The sequence below is a fragment of the Ochotona princeps genome, chromosome 1, assembly GCF_030435755.1.
Source record: "Ochotona princeps isolate mOchPri1 chromosome 1, mOchPri1.hap1, whole genome shotgun sequence".
Lineage (NCBI taxonomy): Eukaryota > Metazoa > Chordata > Mammalia > Lagomorpha > Ochotonidae > Ochotona > Ochotona princeps.
Genome location: NC_080832.1, coordinates 97,907,975 through 97,922,004, shown reverse-complemented (window position 1 = coordinate 97,922,004; position 14,030 = coordinate 97,907,975). Strand labels below are relative to the sequence as shown.

The 14,030-nt window shown below is 40.2% G+C and overlaps 1 protein-coding gene across 1 annotated transcript in view; it reads right to left on the bottom strand.

Annotated features, from left to right (window-relative positions):
- The window catches only part of PKHD1 (PKHD1 ciliary IPT domain containing fibrocystin/polyductin), a 440,412-nt gene extending 428,229 nt beyond the window's left edge, over positions 1–12,183 (bottom strand). The window contains exons 1-5 of the mRNA XM_058662233.1: positions 12,110–12,183; positions 10,316–10,393; positions 9,240–9,384; positions 4,938–5,046; positions 465–522 (exon numbers count right to left, since the gene is read on the bottom strand). Of these exons, the coding sequence (XP_058518216.1) occupies positions 465–522; positions 4,938–5,046; positions 9,240–9,384; positions 10,316–10,393; positions 12,110–12,161 (442 nt within the window). The 5' untranslated portion in view covers positions 12,162–12,183. The remainder of the gene's footprint in view (positions 1–464; positions 523–4,937; positions 5,047–9,239; positions 9,385–10,315; positions 10,394–12,109) is intronic.
- Positions 12,184–14,030: the final 1,847 nt, after the last annotated feature.

Genomic DNA, 14,030 nt, shown 5'->3' with positions numbered 1-14,030 from the left:
GCAAATTACTGTCACTTACTACCTCATTTCCCCATCTACAAAAATGGGAATCCTAGCAATTCTGATGTTACTGTGTTTTTTTTTAAGATCTAATGATTTCATACATGCAAATAACTAGCAGATAATCTGGTACACAAAGACTAATAAAGGTGTGTTGCTAAGTGGCTGATTACAAAATCAAAACAAATTATGGCTTACATTTCCTCCTCTCTCCAATATCAACTGATTTGATATTTTGGTCTCTTTCTGTTCATGTTTGGACCCTTTTTGTTATCACTGAAGTAATAGAATAAAAGTACCCAGAGGTAACACCAAATCAGATTTAAGACAAACCAGAGGTTGAAACTTGTTTCCAAAACGTCATAAGTCTAATTGCAGAGAATACTCGCCTAAAAAGAAGAGCTTGCAATAAAATTTGACAAAGGGATTTACAAATTCTCTTACTTTGATAGAAGATTTCTTACCTGGAACTCCGCTAGATGGATTAACATGGTAAACAATGGGTGTCTGTGCCTTGGAAAACTGTTTAAAAATATTTTAAGGGATGATTTCAGTAGAATATCCACCAACACAGGAAACAACAGTCATGCTTCAAAAGACATTGGGTTAATGTAGTCAACAGTTATGCTTTCTTAAATTACCCTCACACCTACTTCCTTTTACCTTCATAATATATCTTTGAAGGGCAGATGAAGTTATTATTCTATGTCTTCTATGGATGAGGTAAAGGCAAACTGATCATGGTCATTTAGCTCTCTATCCTGCACCATGTTGTCAAAAGTCTGTCAAGCCTTTTTTTACTTATGCGAGTACCATACCAATAACCTTTTAACATAAAGATAGACAAGCCATCATCTGGAATATCAATTTTTCATTTCATTATTATAAATTTTATGTAATTGGGTCGTGAATAATGTTAGCTTTCTAAAACAGTTCATTTTTTTAATTGGAAGTATTGAAATCTAAATTATCATTAGCCAACATCTTTTTAGGCATCACAAAACCCACAAAAATGGTGGAGAGTTGGATGGAAACATGAATGAGGTGTTTTTAGGGAGAAATGGAAAGCACCAATTGAGATGCAAATTATTTTTTAAAAAGAAGAAGAAAGAAAAAGAAAACTTCAAGGAATAGAAAGCAACATTGCTCTTCAAGAAGGAGTAATGCAGCTCCTATGGAGAGGTTGCATCCTGGAAATGCCTGGTTGGACACTGAGTCAGTTTACACTGCTCCTTCTGAAGCACATCATCTATTGACCCCAGATCCACAGAGGCCAATTGCTGCCACACCCCATACCGAGGCTGCTCTGTGCAAAACATTTGATTTTTTTTTTTAATGGCAGATGTATCCTGATCTGTTAACTCCTATGCTGCCTGGAAGGACAATGAGGAAGGAAACTCTCCTAGAATTGCAGTTCACGCGTAGAAATTTAGGTTAATCTAAAATAAGCACATTGCTCCAACAAGGAATCACATGGGGACTCAACTGAAGAAATAGAGAAGCAGAGGACAGATTGACCAAGATTTGATTCATAAGCCAAAAACTCACCCAAGGATAGTTAGTATCCCCACTTCTTGTGAGTCTTTGGAATGCCTTCCCAGTGGCCAACAGATTACAGAAAACTGTTTTGTTTGGTCTGCTTCCAGTATCCCAGTAGTCCATATTTCCAAGTAAGACTATCTCCAAAGAATAACTCTGCTGTTAATCAACAGCCATAATCAGACATCAACAACAGATTTAACAAAGCTGATGCAGCTTGACAGGTGTGGGGGAAGGAGTGGAGGGTAGAGGTCTGGTATTGACTCATATGGTTGAATAGTCTGCTGTCAAAGCCAGTTTTCTCATTTTCTGAAAGAAAAGGCTAGAATGCAGCTCACAGGAAGAATATACAGTCTGGGATCAAAAGAAAGGATGCTATGATTTCAGAGTGGGAGCTGGCTCCGACCCCACCAAAAGATAAAGATTAATGCAATTCCATGCACACCAGCCAGCCAATCATTCCTCACTCTGTTCTTCCTGTCAACTTTTACACTCATGCCTCCATCTCCCTCTATATTGGAACTTTATCAGGAGAACCTAGTGAAGTAACGATCATTGCCCCATCTCTCAGATGTTAGAAACTGAGGCAGCTGGAACAATCAAGTACAAACCAAAGAAGGAATTATACCTTTTGATTTATAAAACGAAATGTTAGACTGATTGATCTTTCAACTAAAATCTGTGTGGAATATTGCCACTGCATCACTCTTTCCAACTCCTTGGATTCATGGGACAGGCTCAAAATTGAACCTTAAAAAGAGATTCACTTGTGAGTCTCTCTGAGCCAACACAGCATAAACCGGCGCATTTCTAAGAGAAAGATATCCCCAGTCACCCACTAAGCTAGCAAAACAGCTAAATGAAAAATTAATAAGCTTCCAAATCAAGCATCTCACATGCTGATCCTGGCGCCCAAGTTAGGTCAGCAACACCAAGCTAGGGAGAAGAAAAGTAGCAGATTAGAACAGTAAAGCCATGGCCACCAGCTGCTTGATAAACCTTCTGTGAGTTGTTCAAGCTTGTCAGTGCCCACAGCAGGCTCTTTGGAGTGGACTGGCAAGATGGAATTAATTTTTCATATGTGTGGTTCCCTGAGTCCCAGTCCCAAATCAAAGGGATACCCTGCATCAAATGGAGCTTGGACTGCCTCTCATTAATTGCATGCCCTGGTGCTTTTTCATCAATTCTCTGAGCTAGGGGAACCACTCATGGACTCATTTCCTGCATGTGCAATTTGAAGATATGTTTCTCTTCCTTCCCTCTCTGTCTCCTTACTGATCTTTTAATAAGTAAGTAAACTACTATGGTGTAACGGAGAACATTCAGCTGTGTATCTTTTGTTACATTCCCTAAGACAGTGAATAGGTGGAGGTGCAAGTCTTACTGAGAAAGGTTGATCTTTTTATGACTTCTTGCTGCATATGTGCAGAATCAAAACTTCCAGAAAATAGAAGTCTGTTGACTGAGACACAAGGTGTTGATACAAATCAAGAGCAAACTCTAAGTTTCAAAAATAAGCTGTAAAAAATGGGGATCATATTAGAGATGACATTTGAGAGTGAAGTCTTGTTTTAAAGCAGCATGCATTGGTGACTAAATTACACTCCTTGAACAGCTCCTACTCAGTGGCACCCTATGTGAAGAACAACCAGATCAAGTAACAATATTGAAAAAATCTGCTTTTTTATGAAAAATCTAAGACCTAACATTCCCAAGACTTTTGGGTTAAAACTAATCTGAAATGGATGGTGAACTAAACCAAACATAAACTCAAGTCATAGTAAAGGTAATGCGGCTTTAAAATAAGTCAGCATTTAAATTTAAAATTTAAATTTAAATTTAAAATAAGTCAGCTTTAAAATAAGTGAGCACTCTCTCTGCTTCAGCTATTTCTCTCTCTTTTTTAAAAGATTTATTTATTTTTATTACAAAGTCAGATATACAGAGAGGAGGAGAGATAGGAAGATCTTCCATCCGATGATTCTTTCCCTAAGTGAGCACAATGGCCGGTGCTGTGCAGATCAGAAGCCAGGAACCAGGAACCTCTTCTGGGTCTCCCACCTGGGTGCAGGAACCCAAAGCATTGGGCTGTCCTTGACTGCTTTCCCAGGCCACAAGCAGGGAGCTGGATGGGAAGCGCCCATATGGGATCCCGGGATGTTCAAGGTGAGGACTTTAGCCACTAGGCCATGCCGCCAGGCCCTCAGCTATTTCTGTTTCAGCTTCCTTTTCAGTATATCTGAGCATGAAGAATTATACCAGCAAACGTCCATGGAGTCTGGTATTGGAAAGAGTAGCAGAAAGCCACCATAGCACAAAGGGAAAGGTGGGTCACTTCACCAGTGAACGTGGGTCCCTGAGGCCCTTAGCCACTCTCAGCCCGAGCATGATCTCAGAAAGACAACCTTTATGGCCCCCCTGTGGAGTTCCCTGTAGGTGATATTTTGAACAAGATGGAGGTTTAAATCTTGGTTCTGTTCTTTATGAACTGCATGACATAGGCAAACTATTTAATCTCCCTGTGTTTCAAATTGTTCGTATTCTAAAACATGATAGTAAATATCTCCCCATAATTGCTTAAAGATTTATTTTTATTTTAAAGCTATATTTACAGAGAGGAGACACGGAGAGAGATCTTCCATCTGTTGGTTCACTCCCCAAATGGGTACAATGGCCTGAGCTGAGCTAACTGAAGCCAGTAGCTGGGAGCCGGGAGCTGGGAGCCTCTACCTAGTCTCCCACACAAGTACAGGGTCCAGTGGATTGGCCCATCCTTCACTGCTTTCTCAGGACACAAGCAAGGACCTGTATGGGAAGCGGAGCAGCCAGGACATAAACCAGCACTGGTATGGGATGCCAGCTCTTAAAGGTGGAGGATTAACCTGTTGAGACATGGGATTGGCCTCTATCCATATAATTTTTAAGCATTGTACTATACATAATTACATAAAGAATTTAGCCAGAGCCTGGCAGACAAGGATTAAACCCTCATCTTTAATCTTAACATAGGGTCTGAAGCTCACGACTAAATTTCTTCTCACACTAGGCAAATATATGCTCCTCCATCCTTGAGCTGGTGTTGTGATGTAGCATGTTAAGCCACCATCTGATACGTTAGCATCCATAGCTGTGCTTCACATCCTAGTTGCTCCAGTTTCAATTCAGCACCCTGTAATACACCTGGAAAGCCGTGGATAATGGCCCAAGTGTTTAGGCCCCATGTAAAGGCCCAGATGTAGTTTCAGGCTGCTGGCTTCGGCCTTTTCTAATCCCAGTCATTGTGGCTGTTTGGGAAGTAAACTAAGAAATGGATTATATTTCTGTCTCCCTCTACATCTGTCTGTCTATCTGTTACTGTGTGTGTTTGTGTGAAGCATTCTTCCAGCCTTAAAACTCACCTTGAAAGTGCAGTTGTCTTTTGATCCTGGACTTGGGCTATAAAACACCTGTCCCCCATAGTGCACTTCCAAGGAGTACTGACCCGCATGGGCTCCAGACAGCAGAGACCTGAGGGCAGAAATTGGAGATACTTATGAATGAAAAAATCATCGATTCCTAAGCCAGCAGCCCATTTAATCGCTTGCAATTTTTTCCTGTGTCCATGTAAACCAGAGCTAATCAAGGAGTCTTATATTTCCTCTCTCACTTCCTAAATCCATTTATAATTACTAGACCTTAAAGATCAAATTCTTCTGGAAAAAAATGATTTTGTTTGGAAGTCCCTGAAATTGAGGAAAAACAAAACGTCCTATTTCCAAGAATCATCAATTAAGAGGAATTTAATAACTGGAAGGGATTTTGATAAATATTCTACTCCCAGTTTTTATTAAAGAAAATAACAGTTATAGAAAGAATAAGAAACTTAGGCATATGTACACCAAAGAGTCAATGCAAAGTGGGGCTTGCATCCTAGTTGCTTCTCATAAAAGGCATTGGTGTTATTTGTGATTTCTGAATCATCCAATTGCTAAATACCTCATGTGGCTATCAAGACAAAGGGGCTGGGCCTGGCGGCATGGCCTAGTGGCTAAAGTCCTCGCCTTGAACACCCCGGGATCCCATATGGGCGCCGGTTCTAATCCCGGTGGCTCCATTTCCCATCCAGCTCCCTGCTTGTGGCCTGGGAAAGCAGTTGAGGACGGCCCAAAGCCTTGGGACCCTGCACCCGGGTGGGAGACCCAGAAGAGGTTCCTGGTTCCTGGCTTCTGATCTGCACAGTACCGGCCATTGTGCTCACTTAGGGAAAAAATCATTGGATGGAAGATCTTCCTCTCTGTCTCTCCTCCTCTCTGTATATCTGACTTTGTAATAAAAATAAATAAATCTTTAAAAAAAAAGGCAAAGGGGCTTAGGTCTTCTTTTTTTCCTTTCATAAAGAGCAAAATGACCATTTTGCCACTTTGAGGCTGCTAACCACAAAGGATTTTGAAATGAGGAGGATATGATGAGGAAGAAACAGGTTTGAATCAAGCAATGCCTCTCCACCAAACCTTCTCAACAAAATTTTGAGTATGATCTAAAATGTTTAACTAGAAAGTGTCCATTGTGTTAGCAACCAGTGTTAAGTGCTTAGTTAACACAGTTAGTTAGTCCCAATTAACACAGCCTCTGAGCATAAAATATACACTAGATTTTGAAGAGTTGATATGTGAAAAGGGATATAAGATATCTCATTAGTAATTTACATAATATATTGAAAGAGAATGTTTAGAATAGATAGCATTAGATTAATTTAATAAAAATAAATATGCAATGAATATATTATTAAATTCTTCTCTTAGTTCTTTGAACTTTCTAATGTGGCTTTTGGAAAATTTCAAATTACATTTATGTTCACATTGTATCTTGATTGTATAGTGTTGATTTTGATGCTGTAGGAGCTCTTTAGAGCAAGCAGTTATGTCCTTTTTTTTTTTAAAGATTTATTTATTTTATTACAAAGTCAGATATACAGAGAGGAGGAGAGACAGAGAGGAAGATCTTCCATCCACTGATTCACTCCCCAAGTGAGCCGCAACGGGCCGGTGCACGCCGATCCGAAGCCGGGAACCAGGAACCTCTTCCGGGTCTCCCACGCGGGTGCAGGGTCCCAATGCATTGGGCCGTCCTCAACTGCTTTCCCAGGCCACAAGCAGGGAGCTTGATGGGAAGTGGAGCTGCCGGGATTAGAACCGGCGCCCATATGGGACCCGGGGCATTCAAGGCGAGGACTTTAGCCACTAGGCCACGCCGCCGGGCCCAGTTATGTCCTTGTATGTAATAGTACACCAGCACTTCATGTATGATAAACTGTATAGTTTTTACACTCAAATGTGAGTTTAACTTGATAACTGTCTTCAAATCGATGAATATGATTAACAGAGTAGTATTTCCTTTTCTCTAAAATAATAATACAAAATAAATGGTACTGGTAGAGCAGAGAAGACACAAAAATCTTACCAACTTGACTTATTTTATGGAAGTTCTTGAAAGCATCAAGAAATCTCAGAAAGGTTCGCATAAACAATGCACATTATGAAAATATTCTGAATTATAATTTCAAAGATGCTTTGCATAAAAGTAAACTTATTTTTCATTTCATTTTCCACAAAATTTTAGAGTTTTACAAAATTTTGAAACTTTGCTTTCAAAACCAATACTAATGCTACAATTTCAAACAACAAACCTTTTTTTCCTTTTTCTTCCTTTTTTTTAAAGACAGCATGACAGAGAGGCAGGAAAGAGAGTGGGGGTGAGAGAGACAGACAGATTTGCCATCCAATGGTTCACCTCCTAAATGGCTACAACTATAGGAAATGAGCCAGGCTGAAGGTTAGATCCTGAAACTTCAGCTGGTTTTACCTCAGCAGTTCAGGAGCCTAAGCATTTGAACCATCTTTCCCTGTTCCCAGATGCATTAGCAAAGAGCTAAGTAAGAAGTGAGGCAGCTGGGACATGCATCATAGTTCAAAGAGAATACTAACGTCACAGACAGCAGATTAACTTGCTGTGCCACAAGGCTACCTCTGATCAATAACTACTTAATGAACATCTTCTATTTGTAGAGATTATGCAGTGCACCCTAAAGATGAACATGATGAGATCAAGTTTATCCCCTGCTTTCAAACCACATGCTCTAAGAGGAAGTATATGACAAGATATGAGAGTACAAACTGGGCCCAGTACAATGGCTCAAGTGACTCATTCTCCACTTCCAACCACAGAGATTCCATGTGGGCACCAGTTTGTGTCCTGCCTGCTCCACTTTCCCCATCCACCTCTCTGCTTATGGCCAGGGAAGGCAGCAGAGCATGTCCCAAAACTTTGGGATTGTCTACCCATCTGGAGGAAGCTCCTGGCTTCTCATCAGTTCAGCTCCTTTCAAGGAGATAAATTACAAAAAAAAAAAAAAAAAAAAAAAAAAGAGTGTGCACACACACTCTGGATGAAGGTGTTCCTTCTGCCCCGTTCAGAGAAGGGAAAGATGAACCTTAATTCAATCTTCAGGGCACAGATGGCATTTATAGTGGGTGGCGGGTTGTAACAGGCAACAATGGAGGGTGGAGTGTGTTTCTGAAAAAAGAAACTAAAAGAAATGACATTGTTTTCTTCACCAATAATCTACTTTCATTCAGCATCTCTAAGACATGAGCAAATAATCAACAGCATAAACCTCATAGGCCAACAAAAACTTGAACAGAATAATAGATCACCTGCAATCTTACATAAATATTTTCCAAATAGATACAATATTGAACACAGCAAAGTTAATAGCAAATTTTCTTTCTAATTGGTTTGAGATTTGTACACAATCATTACTATTATGCATTTTCCAAATAATAGATGCTCAAATTGCAAAATGGAGCTATTTATTAATAACCACGGGACTCAGCAAAAAGAAAAAAAAAAGCAGAAACAAAAAGCAACGCCTTAAAAATTTCCCCCATATTATCACTCTGTCTTATACTATAGAACCGCACAGGGACCTTTGAAGAATTACATTCACAAGAAATATTTTCAAAACTTATAGCTGGGGCTGTGTGGTGGCATAGTGGATAAAGCTACTGCCTTTGAGACCAGAATCTCATATGGGCTCTAGTTTATACCCTAGCTGCTCCACTTCTGATCCAGCTCCTTGCTAACGACCTTTGAAAAGCACAATTGGATGCCCCAAGCGTTTGGGCCCCTGCCAAACATGTGGGACACCAGGTGAGGCTCCTAGCCCCTGGCTTTGGCTTGGGCAACACTGGCCATTGTGCACATCTGGAGAGTAAACCAGTGGTTCACTTCATCTGGCTTTCCATATCCCTCAGTAACTGTGACAGGAGAGAGAGAGAGAGAGAGAGAGAGAGAGAGAGAGAGAGAGAGAGAGAGAGAGAGAGAAAGAAAGAAGGAAGGAAGGAAGGAAGGAAGGAAGGAAAGAAAGAAAGAGAAAGAAAGAGAAAGAAAGAAAGAAAGAAAGAAAGAAAGAAAGAAGAGAAAAGAAAAGAAAAGAAAAGAAAAGAAAAAAGAAAGGGAGAAAAGGAAACAAAGGAAGGGAGGAAAGGAAAGAAAGAGGAAGGGAGGGAGGAAAGAAGAAAGGGAACAAAACAGAAGGAAGAAAGAAACTGTAGCTGGCAATTAAGATTACAGCAGAAACTGCCGTAACATAATCAAAGGTTATTAGGACAACCAGTCATGCATTCATCCTGTCTGATCCTCCTTTCCCCAGACAGGTATACCTGGTCTGACATGTCACCACCGGCAACGTTAAGAAGACAGGAGTGACATCGCAGGGGATACTGGGCAGTGTTGGCACCACCCTGTTCACCAGGTGTATCTCCAGCTGAGAGCCATTGGTGGGATAAAGGACACTTGTCTCCAAACCTAAATCCAAAAGAAAAGGGGAAATCTCAGCTAAGCAATGATGATCCACTCCAGGTAATGTCCAAACATAGCAACATGAGGGCAATGTAATCTACATTGAATTTACCTCAGGGTTAAAATAATATTACTCATTTCCAAAGGCAGTTGTGTCTGCTATCTATTGGGGGTGTTCTCATTTATGGGTTTATAAATGGATTGTGAGTCTTCATGTTTACCAAATCCAAGAAATATTTTTATATCTGAAAGTTACTTTGCATTGCACAGGAAACAGGAATGCTAAACCATGGCTCAGTATCAACAGTACAGACGCACCTCACTTTGCAATGGCTTACATCTCCATACACACCTTGTAAGGTAAAAAGGGTTTAAAATGTCAAGTTCAAATACACCTTGCCTGTGGGACATCAAACCCTAGCAACACAGCCCACTGTAGAGAACCAGCTGTTAAGCCTCCAGATTGGAGGGCTGACTGGGTGCTGTGACTTACTGCCACCGCCCAGTACCATGAAAGTATGTGTACTACATATCGATATCCATGGAAAACACCAAAATTAAAAATTCCAAGCGTATTTTCTACTGCATGTTTAAAGCTTCCACACCATAGCAGAATTGAGACATTAAAATCAAACCGTTATGGAGACAGGCAATTGTTACAGCTATTAAGATGCCAGCTGGGACACCCATATCCCACATCAACTACAGAGTTTCATCCCGTAACTTAGGGTAAGCAAGCAGTCCTGGACATGCAGTGGTATGGTGTGTTCTGTGAATCAGTCAACCAGCAACTGGAGAGACAGATATTGGTCCTTCCGTCTTTCACTTTTCGGGCCCTCTTTTATGCTGTTCTTTCATGAGGTAGAAAATCAAATCCTATTCTTTAGGATGGTGAGTTATTAATAAAAAATGTGTGTTTGATAAAATCCAAGCTTACCATCAAAGATGACTGTGATCCACGTTCCCCCTGCAAGACTACCTTCCTCAGGTTCAATACGTAAAGTCAGGTGAGCTGCTGTCAATAATTGAGAAAAACATTAGTTTTGAAGATCAAACTCGATCTACTACTTCCCCATGTTTTAAAGTAAAATCTAGCATGCCTTAGAATCGCCAGGAGAGCTTGATTCAGCACGGATTGCTTAGATCTCCGACAAGATTTTCTGGTTCATTTGGTCTGGGTGCTAGAATGTGAATTTCTAATCTGGTGCCCCTGGTCTAGGCAACACACCTTCAGAAGCACGATTTTAAGGAAAATACTGAACCCTCTCATTTTAGAAATTCAGAAGCTCAGGACAGTTCTGAATTTCTGCTTCCTTAGAGAAGAGTCTCACTTTGTTTCCTAATTGAACCTAGAATCCCTCCTCTCATTTTCCTACCTTTTCACCTGCTGACCATATTTAATTATAAAGCCATCACTTCTTTTTTGTATTTCTCCTTCTGAGAAACGATAAACTTCAAGAAGTTATTTTTACTTCAATTCTCTTATTTAATCCACTGTCTTCTACCTTCCTGTTAGAGATCAGAATGACTTTCTGTACAGATGCAAGATTCTGCTGGGTTTTTGGCTCATCTGCCTATAGTGAAGCCACTGCCTAGATCATGGCTGGAACTTGCATCATAGAAAAGTTAACAGCTGGCCCGGCGCAATAGCCTAGTGGCTGAAGTCCTCGTCATGCACGTGCCAGGATCCCATATGGGCACCGATTTGTGTCCTGGTGGCCCCGCTTCCCATTCAGCTCCCTGCTCTTGGCCTGAGAAAGTAGTGGAGGACGGCCCAAAGCCTTGAGGCCCTGCACCTGCGTGGGAGATCTGGAAGAAGCTCCAGACTACTGGCTTCAGACTGGCTCAACTCAGGCTGTTACTTGGGGAGTGAGTCAGTGGATGGAAGATCTTCCTCTCTCTCTCCTCCTCTCTGTATATCTGACTTTCCAATAAAATAAATCTTCTAAAACAATAAATTTGCTTTTAAAAAAATCAGTTAAAGTTAAGTTACTCAGTAAGGAAAGAAGCAATGAAAGTAATATCCACAGAATAGCTGTCAATTGTATATCAGGAAAAAAAAGTGTAAAGAATAATCCAGGACACACTTACTATGGCTAACTCAGAACTTTCATGTACCACTGTGCAGGTAGCACACTGCACACCTGAGACTAATGGAAAATGATTCAAGACAAAATAAACATCTCCAGAAACCCAAACCAGACCAGACCACTCCTACGCCTCAAAGGTGGTTAGATACTTTATAAAGAAGACCAAAAAACCAATGCCATGAGAATACAAAACATAAGGAACAAAAACTCAGAGAGTTGGAGACATGACTTAAGAAAAAGATATTATAATACAGGCATTCATTAATCACTAAGCAAAAGTAAGTTACTCCCTTTGGGAAGTAATCTACTAAAAAGAATTTGAACATCAAGCCCAAAACCTGATTATGACAGGGAGGTTACAGGTCATTTTTAAAAGCGCTGAAGTACTACAGTAATCTCCACTGAGTTTAAAGTAGCTACGTACAACAATTTAATATATAAATACAACTACAAAACAGAAAAAAATTTGAATAGGAAACTTAAGTCTGAAGCAGATGCTTCAATTATTCCACCAAAGTAAACCACTTAGATTTATTTTTCAACTGAAAATTAAAAGGAGTACTTGTTTAAGTATTAATAATAATTTTCATGGAAGCCTATTATGTTCTTATCTGCAATCATGTCAATACAATTCTACTCACCTGCCAAAAGCAGCAGTTCAATGCTCATCAGAGAGATCAGCACAACAGCCATTGAGTCCACCTAAATCAATCCTTCTAAGACATTAAGAGCATCTTCTGTTTTGATGGAAACACCATAGCTTTTCTGCTGTACAGAGATAGAGTAAAAAACATACTGCCATTTTTTTTCTTACCATAACTTCATTGTATTGAAACTTGAGAGATGAAGATGACACAGACATGGCCCTAAAGTCTTCCAAGGGACCAATCACCGGTCCAAGCTTGGGAGAAAGATCTAAGAATCATGCGTAATCACCACCATCCCTCTTGTTTTACCAGATTATTTTCTGTATCCTTAAGCTGGGTAAATAATAAAAACAACCTCTTCCATTAACTGAATGATAACTAGACTTTTAAAACTAAATTCTATTTAGCAGGACTGCACAGTGACACAGCGGGCTAATCCTGCCACTAGTGCCAGCATCCCATATGGACACCAGTTTCTGCCCCAGCTGCTCCACTTCTGATATAGCTCTTTGCTTATGGCCCAGGGGAACAGCGAAGAATGGCCCCAGGCTTTGGGGCCCTGCTCCCATTTTGGGAATCAGGGGGTGGGGTGGAAACTCCTGGCTCCTGACTTCAGATCAGCTCAGCTCTTAGCCATTGAGTCCACTGGGGAGAAAACCAGCAGCTGGAAGACCTCTCTGTGTGTGTCTCTCCTTCTCTCTCTGTAAAAAATATTCCTTTAAAATAAATCATAATGATAAGAATCAAATAAAAATAACAAATTCTATGTGTCAACATACAATAATGAGGGCAGGAAAGACAGGCATGATTTTGTGTTTTGGTCTGCCCCATCCTAGCTTTCTAGCTTTGTCTCTCATGACTCTTTTTCTTGAACCTGGCACCGTCACCATACAGTTCTCATTATCACTCAGACAAGCTTTCCACACATCAGGCTTTGCTTAACTCCTGCTGCTGCCTTGCAGCTTGCTCAAAAATTCTTGGTGGCCTAATAAGATCCCAGCCCTCCTGCCCGACCCCACTCAGGAACCACTCCCTGCTTTGGATCTTTCCCCAGACATTCCAATTCTCATCAACCTCTTTTAATTCAAGTAATAATAATAATTATTAATAATAATAAATCTCTAAGGAGCCCGGAACAAAGAGCATAATATCCCACAACTTCTTCAACATGGTACAGTCTCTAAAGTGATTCAAGGTCATATTTTCATACCATTACTAGAAAGAGCTCACATGATGCTCAGTCAATTTTAAGTGATGAATACAAATGTGAATATCCTCAATCTGGATTCAACTAATCTTGGTGAGATAGCCTCCATGTCCATGTGGGATGTGTAGAATCCTTAAAGGCTGGATAAAGACTCAGGCTTTGGACAACACCATGAAGCCTGCTCTGTCCGAGGGTGCTGAGTTGTTTCCCAGCACTTATGCAGACAGAATCAGTGAAATTTTCCAACAGACAAAAGCTCTTAGAGTTCTTAGAGTTCAAGGAATTACAAAAGTATATGCACATATGTATCATTGGACATTTAACTTTATTTTAAAAACAAAAAGATTAACAGAAGGAATATATCATTTCAGAAAATATAGAAGCCACAGTAAACTCCCAGAGAAGAAACAAATCCCACAATTAATTCCACTTACCTGATAAGTGTGCCCTGATTAAGAGAGCCCATAGTACAAAAGCACTTATATTTAAATCAAAGCTGAAAATGTTTATTACGTTATTACTACATGCTGAATACCGTGCCAGGAATTTGGGAAACAAATTACCTGTGCACCTGCCCTCAAGTTGTGCACAGAGCAGGGGTGAACGCTCTTTGCATTTCTATAAACAATTCCAATCTACAAGGAGATTCAGCAAGTGTTCCTTAAAGTCACAAAATTCCCTGTAATTTTAGATCTATTGGAACAGAAT